This window comes from Danio rerio, chromosome 16 (genome assembly GCF_052040795.2).
Source record: "Danio rerio strain M-AB ecotype USA chromosome 16, GRCz13ab, whole genome shotgun sequence".
Taxonomy (NCBI): Eukaryota; Metazoa; Chordata; class Actinopteri; order Cypriniformes; family Danionidae; genus Danio; species Danio rerio.
Genome location: NC_141036.1, coordinates 51,564,914 through 51,583,124, shown reverse-complemented (window position 1 = coordinate 51,583,124; position 18,211 = coordinate 51,564,914). Strand labels below are relative to the sequence as shown.

General features: G+C 36.3%; 1 protein-coding gene across 18 annotated transcripts in view; it reads right to left on the bottom strand.

Moving 5' to 3' along the window:
* The window catches only part of paqr6 (progestin and adipoQ receptor family member VI), a 41,521-nt gene that overhangs the window by 9,749 nt on the left and 13,561 nt on the right, over nt 1–18,211 (bottom strand). For 10 of the 18 annotated variants that reach the window (XR_015512157.1, XR_015512156.1, XR_015512158.1 and 7 more), the window contains 3 exons: nt 14,475–14,719; nt 8,903–9,030; nt 6,448–6,653 (listed from right to left, as the gene is read on the bottom strand). Coding sequence is in view for 4 of the 18 variants with exons in the window: in XM_087288167.1 (XP_087144293.1) it covers nt 6,448–6,653; nt 8,903–9,030; nt 14,475–14,719 (579 nt within the window). In the remaining 14 variants the exon portion in view is untranslated. Of the gene's footprint in view, nt 1–4,096; nt 5,634–6,243; nt 6,654–8,902; nt 9,053–14,474; nt 14,720–18,211 lie in introns of those variants that run through there. The other 8 variants (XR_015512166.1, XR_015512165.1, XR_015512164.1 and 5 more) reach the window with 3 other exon arrangements.

The window sequence follows — 18,211 nt, the reverse complement described above, 5'->3', positions numbered from 1 at the left end:
AATAGTGCTGCGCATAGATTAATCGTGCTTGTTTTGACATATTATAAGTGTGTGTACTTTATATATTTATTTTGTATAGAAGATACACACACATATACATAGAAACAAAACCATACAAAACAATTTTGTTATATAAATATTTAAATTAATATATAATTTGTATCATATACTGTACACTAAATATTTTATTTTAATATTTATATTCTAAATATATTTTATTCTGAATATAAATAAACATTTTTTCAAACATATACATGCATTTGTGTTTTTATATATAGAAAATAAATAAACACAGTACACACAAACAATTTTTTATTTTGGATTGATCGGGAGTAATTTTTGGTCCAGCACTCATAATAAAATAAAATAAAATAAAATAAAATAAAATAAAATAAAATAAAATAAAATAAAATAAAATAAAATAAAATAAAATAAATTAATTCATTTTCTTGTCAGCTTAGTCCCTTTTATTAATCCGGGGTCGCCACAGCGTAATGAGCCGCCAACTTTAAAATAAAATAAAATAAAATAACGACTTGATTCATCAGTGCATCGCTTGTATATACAGTTGTAGTCAGAATTATTAGCCCCCTGTTTAATTTTTCCCCATATTCTGTTTAACATAAAAAATATTTTTTCAACACATTTCTAAACATAGTCATTAAAATAGTTTTAATAACTCATTTCTAATAACTGATTTATTTTATTTTTGCCATGAAGACAGTAAATGATATTTTACTAGATACTAGGCAGGTTAGGGTAATTAGACAAGTTATTGTATAATGATGGTTTGTTCTGTAGACTTTCGGGAAAAAATAGCTTAAAGGGGCTTATAACTTTGACCTTAAAATGGTGTTTAAAAAATTTAAAACTGCTTTTATTCTAGCCAAAATAAAACAAATAAGACTTTATATGGTACGTTAGGTTTATTAATGGCGGATTCTGTTTCATAAATCAAATTTATGGTAGTTCAAACTCAGTTACTCTAGCAACTTAGGCTGGAAAACTAGTCTGGTCCGGGGTAGGTTAACTCTCAGGCCAAGTCTTCAAGTCTTAAATTTAAACTTTTTGACTGTCGTAATTTGATGCCATTTTATTTCACTTAAGTTATTGCAAATGAAACAAATTCAAGCTACAACATTTCAACTAAATTTTGTTTCTGTTGATTTTTTTTCTGTTTATTACAATTTTATTAACATTTTCCCCAATATATCAATTTGGGTGTAGTAATTTTTGGACTGACCTTCAGGTTATTTTTTGTTAGATTAGTTCCTTCCAGCCGCAACCCATCACCAAGAAACATCCATACTCCCATTCACACACATACAATATGGCCAATTTTAGCTTACCCAATTCACCTATACCACATGTCTTTGGACTGTGGGGGAAACCAGAGCGCCCGGAGGAAACCCATGCAAACACAGGGAGAACATGCAAACTCTACACATAAATCTCAGTCAGTAAATATGTGTCTTTAAAATTAATCTAAAAAACTGATGGTGTGGTCCTAGTTTTAGTTTTAATTTAGTGCATGCAAATTTTAATAATAATAATAATAATAATAATAAATTCATGTTACCAAACTACTTTTATTTTTCTTGAGTATCCTGTGTAGATTTCCAACAAACCCTAGAAGAACAGACTACGACAAAACTTCACCGAGACCTTCGCAGAAAATAATATCCAAGTGATTTATTATTTCCAAGAAAACACAGCTCCTACAAAACTATTCTAAAGTTGTAAGTTTTACTATTGTGAAAATGCGGACTGTACAGTATGTACCGCACAATTTTTTGGAGGCAAGCATTGTATAAAGCATGCACATTTCATAGATTTTTTTTTCCTTTGTAATGTTTGGCTATTGTACTATGTCCACAAACATTCACATTCCCTCGGCTGCTGCACAGATCCAGCTATTCTGCCAATAAGAGGCCTTTCTGAGCCACTTCTTGAACCGTAACCATGCAGCGGTGAATTCCACAAATGAAAGAATAATATTTGTATTAGACTACTAGAGCACAAAACGTACAGCTTTACACGCAGGATATTGAACAGATGACCATCATTATATATATATATATATATATATATATATATATATATATATATATATATATATATATATATATATATATATATATATATATATATATATATACAGTTGACATCAGAATTATTAGCCCCCATTTGATATATATTTTTTTATTCACAGTATGTCTGATAATATTTTTTTTTCTGGAGAAAGTCTTATTTGTTTTATTTCGGCTAAAATAAAAGCAGTTAGTACATTTTTTAATTTTTAAACACCACCTAATTACCCTAAGTAAGCCTTTAAATGTCACTTTAGGCTGTATAAACGTGTCTTGAAAAATATCTAGCATATATTATGTCCTGTCATCATGGCAAAAATGAAAATAAATCAGTTATTAGACATGAGTTATTAAAACTACTATGTTTAGAAATGTGTTAAGAAAATCTTCTCTCCGTTAAACAAAAATTGGAGAAAAAAAAAACAGGGGGGCTTATATATATATATATATATATATATATATATATATATATATATATATATATATATATATATATATATGAAATACTGCGAAAATTTCCTTTCTCTGTTAACATCACTTAGGAAAAACTTTTAAAAACAATAAAAATAATCATTTTAACTTCAACCGTATAAATCAATTTATTTTATCTTGAAAGGATAATCGCTCTTTTATCAACAACAAAAAAAGAGTCTTTAATGTTTAAAAGGCACATTAATAAATCACTCAAACGTAAGGTGAAGTGTTCCAGCCCATATTAAAATGCCGCTTATACTTGGTTTCTTAAGTGGCTGGAACAATACGTGCACTTCTTCAGCCTTCACTCTTCATCAATGCAGACATTAAAGCTTTAGCTCCAGCGTTTGCCTTTGAACTCACAGTCGGTGTGTTTGATGCCTCATTTCCTCCAAACGCCTATAACCTCGCATCAACCTTACAAATAACCTTGCATCAACCTTACAAGACACATTCATTTCTAGCACTATGAAAGCCTCTGATATAACATCAGCGTTATATATCAAGACTGTGCCTCTTTTATTTTTTCACTGGCCTACAGTCAGGTTTTCTGTATCCTGTCAAGGACAGCGACGCATGCCTTTGCATTGGATTCTTTTGCACAACGCTTGTTATCTAAAGCATTTGAAATATAGATTTCATCCATTCACGCTTTCACTTGAAATCAAACCAATGCCATCGGCGTTGCTGCCAATGTTGAGCTATAGGTATGTAATGTAGTTGTAACTAAAAAACGACACCAAAATCATTTCTGATCATTCAAATGTATGAAATTGTCAGGATTCTGCCACTCTGGTCTTGTAAATTCTTGTTTTGGTGGCAGAGCTCTGACACTACCCATGTCTGGTCCTGTTTCTGTCTCTGTGTGCGCGCGCGCCGTCGTGGGTGTACGCGGAGTGTGCGCACTGCCGCTTGATGTGGCCGCGCACGCGCTGCGTCCCTTAGACGCACGCGCTCTTGTACTAGTGTTTGTGTTTGTTCTGTCAGTATCGCGCTGCTTTATTCTCGGCGCCTCCGTCTAGTTGGTTTCAGTTTTGGTTGGCGCTGAGATGAAGCATGCGCGTTGCTTATGTGTGAGCGCACGGTAAGGTGTTCATCTATCGTGTGATCGTGTCTTGCGTCTCTTGTCAAAGCACGTGGCTCGGTGTTTACATTGTGGTCACGTGCTTTTGCCGTGTGCTTCAGTGTTGTGTTATGTCTTGTCATGAACATGCGGTTAATGAGTTCTCTCATTGGCTGCATGTTCTGGCCCTGAGCGCATGGCTTGTGTTGTCTCTCTGTGTCATGCGCTCTCCCGTCTATTGTCTAGTCCCACCCTCCTTGTTAACTCATTATTAGTTTGTCATGTTCACCTGTGTCAATTTACTTTTTGCTTTATAATCCCCTCATGTTTTCTGTTCTGTGCCAGTTTGTCGTCTAAACTCCCCGTGTGTTCCTGCTCTTGTCATGCCAGCCAAGTTTGTTTGTTAGTGTCATAGTTATGTTTTTCCCCCTCGGGGGGGGTTTTGTTCTAATTTTGTTTTATTTTTATTATCAATAAATCATCCTGTTTGCACTTGAGTCCTCGCTCCCTCATCCTTCCTGAAACCCTGACAGAAATAAGAAGTGATCATATATAGTGTAAAAAAATGTCTGGGATTCTAACGGTTTAAAAAAAAAAAAAAAACACAGCAAAAATGCTACAGTAAAAGTTAGCTGGTTAATAACACATTTACTTACTATATACCAGGAATTTCTGCAAATTTGTGTTTCCCAGAATTCCCTGCATGACAACTTTTAGTTGTTGTTTATATTACTGTCTCTTTTTATTTTTTATCAGAATTCAGCCGATCGTATTGAATGATTCTCTTTTTTTTGTTCTTGGATTAATATTAATGGAAAAACAGCAGATTATTAGCTTGCACTCTGTCACATAACCAGCGATCGCTCTCCAGAGACCGCTGGTTCTCACACGAACACTATAGACTACACTTCCGCCTTCCCCTGGACTACATATTCACACATGCTCTCCGGTAACACTCACACATGCTCACTCATCAAGACTGATTGCATTCTCACCATCTGAGCCTTGTCAGAGACTGATTACACACCCTACATAAGCCACTCTTTCACCCATCTAGTTTGCCGAGTTTTGTTTACAACTAGTGACATTACAACGCGCTTCTCCCTGTCTTTGTTTATCTCCGTGTTTAGACCCTAGCCTTGTTCTTCCTTGTTTAGCCGCCTGCCTTACGACCTATTGCTTGTTTACACGACTACGATTCTGGACTGCCTGAATATACCCGTTTGCACCTGTTTGATCATTGCTTGCCTGACGCTGAATAAACCTGCATTGTGGATCTTACCTCCTATTGTCTCTGTCACTCCCCCCGTCGTTACACCCTCAATTCAAAACTTGATTAATGGATAGTATCTCTGCATTGCATTCACTTTTTGACTGGCTTAAATCAGCCAAACGGACTAATAATATTATGTTAAACTTTGTATAACTAAAAAATAACTAAAAATAAGCTTAGTTGAAGCCTGATTTACTTTTTAAATTAGGTCAAAGCAACATAAAAATGTTTGTTGTCATGATTTTCTATTATAGATTTTTTTTAGTGTGCATAAGCATTTCACGTATGCTTACATACACACAATATAGAAAGAATCTTAATTAACATTAATTAAATACATAGATATATACACTAGATATTGCATACGGACTTTGAGCATGAGTCAATAGCGCCGCCATATTTGTACAGTGCTCCCAAGGCAAATGTCATTCAACCGCACTAGTCAAGACAGTGTTACTATGTGAAGATGCTGGACTTTAGCGCTGTCTACGCTTTAGCGCTGTAGTAACAAGCAAACAAAGAAAACAAAGCACAAAGGCAGAACATTTCATAGGCAAGGTTTAGTTTTTTACGTTTTTTTATGTTGTGAACTTTTGTGCTAAACAAGTAACATTTTTGATGCCCAGCCAAAACCAGCTATGTCCAGCTTAAACCAGGCTGGTCAAGCTGGATTTAGCTGGTCATCTCCCAGCCTAACCAGCTAAGACCAGGCTGGAAATGGCTGGAAACCAGCCTGGAAGTGGCCAAAACCCCTCTAAAACCAGCCTGGTTGACCAGCTAAAACCAGCCAACCAGCCTAGGCTGGTTTAAGCTGGATTTTTCAGCAGGGATGTACAGAAATATCAAGATACTTTGACGTCTTTGTGAATCGGAAGATGCTGTAGACATATATTAGTGCAGCACCTGAAACTACAGATACTGGAAGCCTGTGCTGGCATTTCTCCAGCGGTGTTGCTATCAGTGTGTGTTGAGTGGGAGAAGAGGGTTGCATTGACAATCCAACACAATGGGCAGCACATTGAACACATTTTATAAGTGGTCAGAAACTTGTAAATAACTCATGAAAGAATAAAGTTATGTTAAAACCAAGCACACCATTGATTTTCTTGTGAAATTCTCAATAAGTTTGATATGTCAAATGACCCTCTTCCTATTGAAAAAACAAAAGTTTGATCCAAGATGGCCGACTTCAAAATGGCCACCATGATCACCACCCATCTTGAAAAGTTTGCCCCCTCACATATACTAATGTGCCACAAACAGGACGTTAATATCACCAAGCATTCCCATTTGATTAGGATGTATACATATAAATGGCCCACCCTGTAAATTGAACATAAAACAATTAAGTTGTCCCAAACAATAATCAAGAATTGTGTTGTTTTAGCTCATTTTAAATAAGTAGTTTTAACAAACGTCATTTTGCACACGATTAATGGTGTCTGTATTAGCTGAGAACTCATGAAGAGCTTTAACAGATGTAGTTAAAAAGGCATCAGGAATTCCTCCGTCCCTCACACTAGGATGACCCAAAAAGCAGCTCGTACCAAGACTGTAGAGACTGAGCGCTCCGTAGTCGAAGAAGTAGCAGATGTGACGAGCTTCGGCTGACATGGTGCTGAAGGTGTGAGCGCAGCTGGAGGTGAAGGGATAAAGGCAGATCAGCAGCATGTAGACCAGCAGCGGCCAGGTGTAGCTATCCGTCACAAAGTCCAGAGATGAGCACAGGACGCTGAACCGCCACAGAAAATACCTACAATACAGGAGAAGGAGAGCAGGTCAGATAGTTTTTATAATTCTTTTTTGCTGTCATGTATTTTAGTTACAGTGGGTACGGAGAGTATTCAGACCCCCTTAAAATGTTCACTCTGTTACATTGCAGTCATTTGCCAAAATCAATTAAGTTCATTTTTTCTTTATTAATGTACACGAAGCACCCCAAACTTACAGAAAAACACAGAATTGTTGATATTTTTGCAGATTTCCTAAAACATCACATGGTCTTAAGTATTCAGACCCTTTGCTGTGAAGATCTAATATTTAGGTTATGTGGGGTCCATTTCTTTTCAGTTGGACTTAAATGAATGGTTCTACACCTTCATTTAAGTCCAACTGTGTGTGATTATACAGATTGGACTTGATTAGTAAAGCCACAAAACATTCATTTGTAAATAATTTGATTGAGCAGAATATTGACATGTATGTATTGTTTATTCATTCATTTTCCTTCAGCTTAGTCTAATTATCATGGATCGCCACAGTGGAATGAACCGCCCACTATTCCAGTATATGTTTTACGCAGTGGATGCCCTTCCAGCCGCAACAAAGTACTGTCAAACACTCGTACACACTCATTCTCTACAACAAATTCACCTAAAGCACATGTCTTTGAACTGTGGAGGAAACTAGAGGTGCTCCGATCAGGATTTTTGGGGCCGATCACCGAAAACTTGAATCCATATCGACCGATACCGATCACAGATTACAGGGTGTAATTGAAGCCTTTTATTAATCATGTTTTATAAATGTATTTTACAAATATCATATGAGAACTGCATTTATTGACAAGCAACATACCAACCTTAAGCATAGCACCCTGTGCTTGGTTAACTAATAAGTACAGTTTAATGCAGAGATGCCCAAACTAGTGCCCATGGGCTCATGATAATCTTTGATTTGGCCCTCCATCCCCTCTGAGAAGAGAGGCAAAATGTTGGGGAAATGCCTTTAAAACACATCATCATTTCTAATTTTAACATAACCTTTCGTTTCCTGTTAATCTTCAAAAAAGCATAGTTTAATTACATGTATCAATTAAATGTTTTAAATGAATTAAATTACCATATATAAATAAAAATACCAACTGACCCAGCCGAGGTTCGAACCAGAAACCTTCTTGCTGTGTGGCGATTTTGCTACCCACTGCACCACTGTGTCGCCGACATTGAGATGAAATGTTCAATTTTACATTGTTGAAAAATAAATGAATATTAAAAAATGTATATATTAAATGTGAAATATATTTATTTGTTTACATATAGTCAGTGAAACACTTTACAGTGTTTATTAAACTCATTTGGTCATCGTCTGTTACGAAGTCTTTAAATTTAACTTTAAGCCTTGAAGGGCAAATACTTAATTTAAATCATGGGGCATATAATTCAATAAATTTAATTCAATAATTCATATTAGGATGCAAATTAATAAATATTAACATATTAATTATCGATAAAATTAACATCTGCGCTGGAAAACAATCTTAAGCACAGCCTTGAATGCTAAATATGAACAAGAAAATATATTCATCCTAAAACACAAAATAAATGTTACAGAAAGCAAAAAAAATCCATTTCTTAAGCATCAACATATTGTTTCAACACCAAATTATATATTTTTTGATTGTATTTCTTGAAAAGTAATGCTTCAATGAATGAACTGCCAGACAGAACCTTATAATTCCAAGTGGAAAATACTTTTCAGAATTAAAAGGTTCTATCTGCATTTACCATGATTTATTTACTTCAATTTGCAAATGTAAGAGAACTTTGATTATTTACATTTAGAGAGCCCTTAGGGTCCCTGTCATGTTAATGTATGAAAGAGAACTGTTACACGCATAATGTTTGCTATATGGAATGCAAAAACTTTGAAGCTCAATATCTCAAAATCCTTTAGAACGCAGACAGAACCTTATAATTCTAAGGTGACATTGTGTTATAACTCCATTGTTTTATAAATTGAATTCTTATGTTTTCATCATAATAGGTTCACTATAAAATGTAAAACAATATAAAATGCATTAGTTAACACGAATATTACTCTCCAAGTAATGCGTTTAGTGTCTGTAAAATCTGATAAGATTTAAGAGTCTAAGATTTAAGAGCCTATAAGAGTCTGCTTATAAGCTAAATCATACTTGCATAACAAAGCAGCCCAAACAAAGCTGAAAGACTGCTAGTTCTGGCACTAACAGGAGATCACATGTGGAACTGGGCTCTTTACCAGGTCGGCAGGAAGTGTGTCCAGATATTGACCGTCTCGTTGGTCATTTGAAAACTGCTGAGGATGCAGTCCAGCGCTGAGCTCCTGGGATGACGATACCCAGACATGATGCCATCCTCTCGAAACACCTGCAACCACGCACACGGGTGACTGAAACACATGCAAACACTGAAACAGCTGCAAACATGAACACGAGTAACTGAAACACATGCAAACATTAAACCAACATTTAAGACGAGACACTGCAGATGAATAGGTGACTAAAAAAATCGATTTATACAGTTGAAGTTAAAATGGTTAGCCCTCTTGTGATTTTTTTTCTTTTCAAATATTTCCCAAATGATGTTTAACAGAGCAAGAAATTTTTCACAGTATTTCCTAAAATATTTTTTTCTTCAGGAGAATGTCTTATTGTTTTAGTTTGGCTAGAATAAAAGCAGTTTTAATTTTAAAAAATCATTTTAAATAAATCGTTTTTAATAATAATAAAAAAAACATTAAAGGTCAATATTATTAGCCCACTTAAAGGGGACTCAGGTTACCCCTTTTTCTGGACTTAATATAAGTCTTTTGTGTCTCCAGAATGTGTCTGTAAAGCTTCAGCTCAAAACACCTATCAGATTATTTATTATTACCTTACAAAGTTCATGCACACACACACACACACACACACACACACAAACACACTCACACAGACGCACAGACACACACACAGACAGACAGACAGACAGACAGCGTGCTTGTTTAGCTTTGCACTCTTTTTACACGCAAATGTGACAGGATACAGGTTAATATCCACTGCTGTATGAATATCTGTTATGTTAATGTACAAAATAAACCTCATTTAATGTCAACAAACCGGGATTGAAGCGTAATTCGCTGTAATTCATTTCAAACATGCACTGTTTTAAAATGTTATAAACACATTTGATGATGATTGATGATCCTAGCAAACTGAAAAGACCTTTTTTTCCCGGTTGCTTTGCACATCTCCAGTCTTGTTGATATGTTGATACGCAAGTGTCAATCAATTCGGTGGGCGGGGGTACCGCATTCCTACGTCAAGTTGTGGTAGGTCTCAAAACTGCTCCAATTGGTCCACTGTTTTTATGTTGTTAAATTTGAAAAATACTGGGTGTGTTTATTTCACCCCCAATATGATGGTATATACACTATACCTACACACATGTCTGTCCAAACTGCTTAAAAGGTAGATTTTTCACCATTTGTGCCTTTTAAGCAATATTTTTGTTCAATTTTCTACAGGAAAAACCACTGTTATGCAATGATTTGCCTAGTTACTCTTTCCTGCCTAATTAACCTAGTTAAGCCTTTAAATTGAATATTAAAATAAAAAAGATAAAATAAATCAGTCATTGGAAATTAATTATTAAAACTTTTATGTTTAGAAATGCGTTTCTGTTAAACAGAAATTGGGGAAACAAATACACAGGGCACCTGAATATTTTTATCAGGGGGGCTAATAATTCTGACTTCAACTGTATATTATTCATAAAGAAATATTTATATATAATTAATGTAAAATTAATATTTATCATCACTATACTTCACCAATTGATTGATTAAAGTAAGAAGTGCAAAAACTTTTTAAAAATGCTGCTTAAAAATGCAAAGGAGACATTCTTTCTTTTTTTAAGTACAGTATGTGGTGATTTGCAAACATTTCTAGCACAAAAATAGGACAAAATACAGGTTAAACATTTTTTTTGATACTTTACTGCAGGAGTCACCAAACTTGTACCTGGAGGTCCGGTGTCCAACCCCAATCAAACACACCTCAACAACCTAATCAAGGTCTTACTAGGTATACTTGAAACATCCAGGCAGGTGTGTTGAGGAAAGTTGAAGCTAAACCCTGCAGAGACACTGGCCCTCCAGGACCGAGATTGGTGACCCCTGTTTTAAAGTTCTTATTAGGTTTTTAGAGGTCTCTTTTTCTTACTCCATAATTTTCACAATTGTTTTCTGAATAAAATGTTCTGTATGATTAGGAAAATGATCTAATAACAAATGCCTCTTTTGCAGCACGGTGGCGCAGTGGGTAGCACAATTGCCTCACAGCAAGAAGATCGCTGGTTCGGTCCCCGGCTGGGTCAGTTGGCATTTCTGTGTGGAGTTTGCATGTTCTCTCATGTTTGCGTTGGTTTCCTCCGGGTGCTCCGGTTTCCCCTACAGTCCAAAGACATGCCGTACAAGTGAATTGGGTAAGCTAAATTGCCTATAGAGTATATGAGTGTGCGCAAGAGTATGTGGGTGTTTCCCAGTACTGGGTTGCAGCTGGAAGGGCAACTGCTGCGTGAAACATGCACTGGATAAGTTGGCGATTCATTCTGCTGTGGCAACCCCGAATTAATAAAGAGACTAAGCGGAAAAGAAAATGAATGGATGAATGAAATCCCTCTGTAAAAACCTTAAGAATACAGATATTAATAAAACTGTTTATTATTTAGTATTGTACGTGCTGCAGATGATTTATAATTTTTTTAATGTTAAAAATAATAAAACTAATTTAAAAAATTATCATATTTAAAATATTATCATATTAAACATGCATTTTTTATCAGAATGGAACATTTAAAAAAAGAAACTCTCTAAATTTTCAATCATGAAAAAAATGTTTTGCCTGCAGCTTCATGACTTTAAGAGAGCAGTGAAATGCTTTGAAATGTGCTTTTTATTTTCAACGTTTGACGTAATCTCAACTGAAAAATGAAGAGAGGGCGAGTCATGTAGCTCCTCCCCTTTTTAAAAAGCAGCCAATAACGTTTTGCTTCATTACAGCTCTGCCAGTAAGAGTGGCTGAGCTCAAGTGCATAAAACATAAAGCAAATGTGAAGTGTCTTAAAGGGGGCGGGGCATGTCAGATCAAGATCATGTCATGGTCAAGATTTGATGAAAAACTATGAGGTAACATAAAAAAACCCCAGATCAATTGAGGCAGAAATGACAGACTTCAAGCTTTACATGTTTATATCAGTTTTACATCTTCTAAACATTAATTTTGTCTTTGTTTTGTAGAAAACTAGCTTCTATACATCCTTGAAGACTAGCATACTGATACTAACATCTAAAACACTTTATTTTAATTTAACTGGACCTTTAAGAATTATGACATGAGATCAAAAACATATAAAACAGCTGTTATACTAAGCTGAAACAATAAACATAACCTTTATTAGTGTTGCCCATACCTTTTTCTTTTAAATGCGTCTTAAAAATAAAAACTTAACATGAAAAATAAAAAATAAAAACTTTGACACCCTGAACGCAAGTTATTCATCTGATGCAATCCTGCTGAAACAGTGCTGAACTCCAGATTAAAGCGGAACTGAAAACGGTGTCTTGCACTGGCTGGTTCCACTTATTCGACTTGTAACTTTTAACCATAATGCTGGATTTCCCAGGGATTTCCCTTAAAGGGGACAAATAAGCAAGGGTTGCATACATTTCCTTGTAATAAGCAAGGGTTTTACTGCAGTACTGTAATACTGCTTTAGATATTTGTTCAACTCCTTTATGCATTTATTGTATTTGCAATTTTAAAATAAAAACAAGACTTTTTTATAACATAAAAGCAAAATCATGATAAATAATAACAATACAATAATGTATAACAGCTAAACTTAAAAAGTACAGGTTTTATGAATGTATTCTGCTTGTGTTATCTATGAACACCTTTTATTACAAATAATTATTAATTAAATAATACACACACATTCAAAGCATTTATTAATCCTACTTAACGTTCACTTCCACATCTATTAATACATTACTTAAATAAATATAAAAATTAAGAACTGTGTTTATTCTAGCCGAAATAAAACAGATAAGCCTTCTTCCAGAAGAAAAAATATTATAGGAAATACTGTGAAAAAATCCTGAATCTCTTTAACATAATTTGGGAAATATTTGACTAAGAATAAAACTTTAGCTAATAAGGTTGTCTTCAACATTATGGCTGCATTTACACTGCAGATCTTGATCGTCAATTTCGATTTTGTGACTGTATTCGATTTTTTTTTGCTGACCTGCTTACATCGTCTTTTAAAAGTGACTCGTATCCGATGGTCTGCATTTACACAGCACATGGCAAAGGCGCAGTGAGCAGGAAAAAAGGAGCAGCCGCTGACTAACAGCTAATAATTAAAGAGTGCTATTTTCTCTATTCCTGTATGTAATCTGTTCGCCGCTTTTGACAAGCTGTTTTACTATAATTTATTACAGAAAGGTTCTTATTTGGCCATCTTCTTTTGATATATAGGCTTTTTAAACCTTTAGGCATCTTAATGTAATGTCCATTATGCACGTGATGTAGGTAAGCACTAGTTTTATATTAGTTTATATTATTTTTGTGACAGACACTGTGCTCTCTCTCTCTCGTTAACATGCTTAAATACCTGTGCGATATGACAATATAAAAGCTGTTTCATTCCTCGTGCATGAGATTTAAGGTTTGGGACCCTGCTGAAGTCTGTTCTAAAATGAAAGTGTCAGACTTGACATCATTCGCTATGTTTTTTAATGATGTGCGACTCCCATTGACAGGTGAAAATCCAATCTTTCTGCTTACACTGCAGACACGAGAACACCGATCCGATTCACATCGGATCAATTTCCACATATGAACAAGGCCTGAATCTGATTTGAGTAAATTGGAATCCATGTGATTTGTTCCTGCTTACACGTACATGGGCCATATCTGAGCTGTGCCACATGAGAGAAAAAAATTGGAATTGAGTCACCTATGAATAGTGCAGTGTAAATGTGATCCACAGAAATAGACACTGATTCAAACCAGTCAATGAATCAGATTCAAAAGAATCACTGAGCCGAATCAAACTTACTAAACCTGCTTAAATCAGATGGTTTGCACCTAAAGAACGTTCTTCTACTTCAGTTATTCCTCAGTTAGATATTAAAAGCAGTGAGCTAACAATGAATATGGGCTGAATTTAAACAAACAATTTCAATTTAATAACGTTCAATTAATTTTCATTCATTCGTTCATTTTCCTTCGGCTTAGTCCCTTATTTATCAGGGGTTGCCACAGCGAAATGAACCGCCAACTTATCCAGCATATGTTTTACACAGTGGATGCCATTCCAGCCGCAACTTATTACTGGGAAAGACCCATTCACTCTCACATACACTCTGGATGGCTATGGCTAATTTAGTTTAACCAATTCACCTATAGTGCATGTCTTTGGACTCAGGGGGAAAGCAGAGCACCCGGAGGAAACCCACACCAACATGGGGAGAACATGCAAACTCCACACGGTAATGCCAACTGTCCCAGCTGGGACTCGAAACAATGACCTTCTTCCTGTAAGGCGATAGAGCTACCCACTGAGCCACTGTGTCCGCCTATTTATTAGTATCTTCTAGTATATTTTTATCTTATTACTATTAACAAAGTCACGGCTGTTTTTATTAGACTAATGTCATGATTCATAACAACTTTTCTTCAGGATGTTATGACTGATGTAGCAGAATTGCATCCCCTCTGAAATGTGTGACATTATTACTATTTAAAAGGCCGTCCCGTTCTCACCTTTGGCACCTGGTGGATGTCGAATAGCTGTGGTAGTCTGAGGCTCAGCATGTCTGTGGGCAGGCGAAGGGCTCCCCTCCCAATCTGGCAGGCCTGCTTAAGTCTGTCTCTTCCTCCTCGACACAGGACGCACCAAAGCGGACACTCCAGACCCCGGGACGGGCCTCCTTCTCCAGCCTCCCACCTCACACACTGAGCCCAGCCCCAACCATGGCCCTCTCCAGCCCCCCGCCACGCAGGAAACACTGCAGAGACAGACACACACACACACACAATGATTACTTGACCCACATGCGGTAAAAAGGAAGCTGGATTGCTGCTGAAAGCTTTGAATAAGTGGTTTTGCTTCAAGACCTAGAATCTAGCTCGACAACTAAACAAAGAACCTAAAATATCCCAAAATATCCAACATTTGAACTACTATGAGTTTATTAGGCGCAAAAAAACGAAAAAACGTAACAACGGTTATGTCCTGAAAGAACTGTATATTGAGCTTATTCTTGACGTATGAGCGGGTGCAGCCATTTGAATATTTTTGGATGAAGACTTCAGGTCTCATTCACTTCCATTGGTTTGAAGACGTTAAAACCAGCTCGTTTTGCTGCTTAATGTTGCAAACTGCAAATTTTCTTATTTTATTATTCTCTTTTTTTTGTATAGTCATGAACCATAGACTGTAAAATATATGGATGTAGTATCCGTAACGTCACCCATAGGTTTCTGAAGAGCGCAAAAGAAGCCACAAGTAGGCGCGGCCAACCGTCGCCATTTTGTTCGCGCGTCATCACACCCACGACGGGATACCAAACAAGGGCAAAGAGGCGGAGAGTGAGCGGAGCTGCAGACACATGCTGCATTTAGCTTGGACCTGGTTCAGACACAATTTACTTTGGGAGAACGCTTAATACTTTATCACCTGTGATTCATTTGTATTCTGACCACTTGTGCTTGGTTGTATACTATATCAATAAAGTGTTTAGACTTTTAAAAACACTGCTGTAATACATTGAGCCACTAAACATTGTTCTTATGACGTTTTTCAACAGGAGGAAAACGCGAAATACGTCCAAACACTTCAGATATAGTCTGTTAGTAAATGCAAGACTATTGATGAAATCCAGCATAACACTGTATGACAACACTTCAGATGACTGTTCTAGAGCCTACAGCTACTCAATCTGACAGATTCTGGAGTGCATTACAGCTCTAAATATAAATTTAAACGATAAATGATCTTAAATAAAACAAATACACGTATAGAGATGGTATATAAGTATATAACTTTACTCACATGGGAAACGGAGGCCACATGAATGGTTTGTGAGCTCAATTAAGTGCACTCAGCATTGCTTGCCATCTAATAATTGTAGGAAACAAGTCCAAAAGGCAGTTGACTGTGTAAAGCCACATAAAACAACACAGAAATACGATAAATATGCAGAGTTCAGTGGCTAAACTGCAGGATTCAGCTGAGGTGACGTGACAACAACCAACGAGTCCTAGCTGTCACTCAAGTGGCCACGCCCTTAATTATGCAAACTTAATATAACTTAATATAAAGGAAACGGATGAGTTATAAAAAAATTCACCCCCCTCACAGTTGTCATGAAGAGTAATATTACCTGTATTAACAAAAATCTTTTTTTGTACCAGGCTATAAACACCTTTTTTTCTGCGGTAAAGTTGGCCATTCTAACAGTGGGCTCAATTGAAATTTGCTCTGTTTTGGAGCCAGGAGCGGCCAGGACTAGCGGAATTTCGGATGAATTGCAGTTTTAGTTACTTCCGTATTGGCTTCCTGAGGGAGAGCGGGAGGTTGCCGCTTGTCATGAACACACTCGGTAGATCAAGAAGTTTGACTGTCGTTTTAAGAGTTCACACTTAGCTGATGATTTAATTATCTAGTAAAATATTATTTACTGCCATCATGACAAAGATAAAAGATAATCAGTTATAAGAAATGAGTTATTGAAATTATTATGTTTAAAAATGTGTTGAAAAAAAAAAAGTATTATTTCATGCAGAAATTGGGGGAAAAAAATATACAGGAGGGCTAATATTTGTGGCTTCAACTGTATATATGGCAGGCCCGGATTGGCTAATCGGGAGGACCAGGAGAATTCCCGGTGGGCCGGCCCGTTTTTTGGCCGCGAGGGCCGGTGTTTCTAGCTGCTTGCACTCTTAGCAGTCGCACTTTCTTTTTTTCATTTATTTATTTATTTGACCATAGACTCACTCTTTTTATTTATTATTTTGCCGCAGCTCCGCTCTTCTTATTTATTGTCCCGAAGCCCCATGAGCAAAATGCAGCCTGCAGGGTAATGATGATGTAACTATCATGCCTGCCACACAAGCGTAACAGTGCCATTGTGGTCCAGTGGTCAGCACGTTGTGTTACAACGCCGTCGATCCGTATTCTAACCTCACCTGAGTATTTCTTATTTTTTTTCGTTTTTTAAAATTTATTTATTGTAAAGATGTATAAAACAGTAAGGTTATTGAATATTTGAAGTTCTAAAGCAGCTGATTTCTTGAAAAAGACATGATAATGTGCAACAAATGAGATATTTTTTGTTCTGTTGAGCTCAACAAAGAACCAAATAAACAGAGAAGGGTCTCATGACTTTAAGGTGAACTTCACACCTTTCTCCAAATTTCAGGAGGTAAAATATAGACACTTAAGCATGACCAAATAACCAGAGAACGGTCTCCGGACCTTAAGGTTAACTTTCACCAAATTTCAGAAGGTAGAATATTGACTTTAGAGAATCATGCGGACACTACAAACCTCAAATTAGTGCTTTGCAATCAGAAATAATGTGCAACTAGCTGAGAGAGGAGGTGGGCCTGATCAACTCACACTTCTCTCTTCCCTATTAGGCCGACCTTTGGCCAGCACCCAAATTTTGACTATAAAGGTGAGGGTTTCGTGCTGAAACATTGGAAGCTCAGCTGTGGGATAAGCGCGCATCGCCCGGCATTCTCGTACACACGTGTTGGTTTGCCAATGTGACTGCAACGGGCTCCCCAGTCTTTGAAGAGGAAAATGATGGCACGTCTCTGAGGTTGTATATACTTGTATCAAATTAAAGTTTAAAGTTTTAATTATATGTCTTTTATTCATGTAATCTCATCTTTATTTCACATTATAAGTCTTTTATGCAATTTTGTCATATTTTGATTGATGATGTTCATGAGTATGAATCATGATTATTGAATATTATTGTGATAATTGATATCAGCTGTGTGTACCAGCAATAAACAGTTGTATTGCTTGATTAGTATGGTGTATGGACCGTTATTGGTGCCTTCTCTTGTCGATTAGCACCACACTTGTCTCATTTGCATAAACACAAACCATACTAAAACCTTTTTGGTATGCTGAAACGCTTTACATACTAAAATTTGGGGCATACTAAAACATAGTGTAATTAGAAACTGAATTGGAAATGACCTTATTTTAATATAGTCAGTCCTGAACTGAGGTGGGCCGGTCTAATGCTTGAAACTCCAGGGCTGAAAAGGAGTCCCACTTCGGCCCTGATATATAGTATGTGTGAAGTAGCACAAGCTACAATTACATTGGTCAATCAACACCGAAATCAACCTAAGACCCCAATATGAGCCTCTCATTTCAATATTTCAACAGCCCATAGCATGGAACATAACTTGGCACATTTGTGAAATTGCATGAAGCTATTTTGCATGTAACATTTTTGCACATGCATTAACCAATA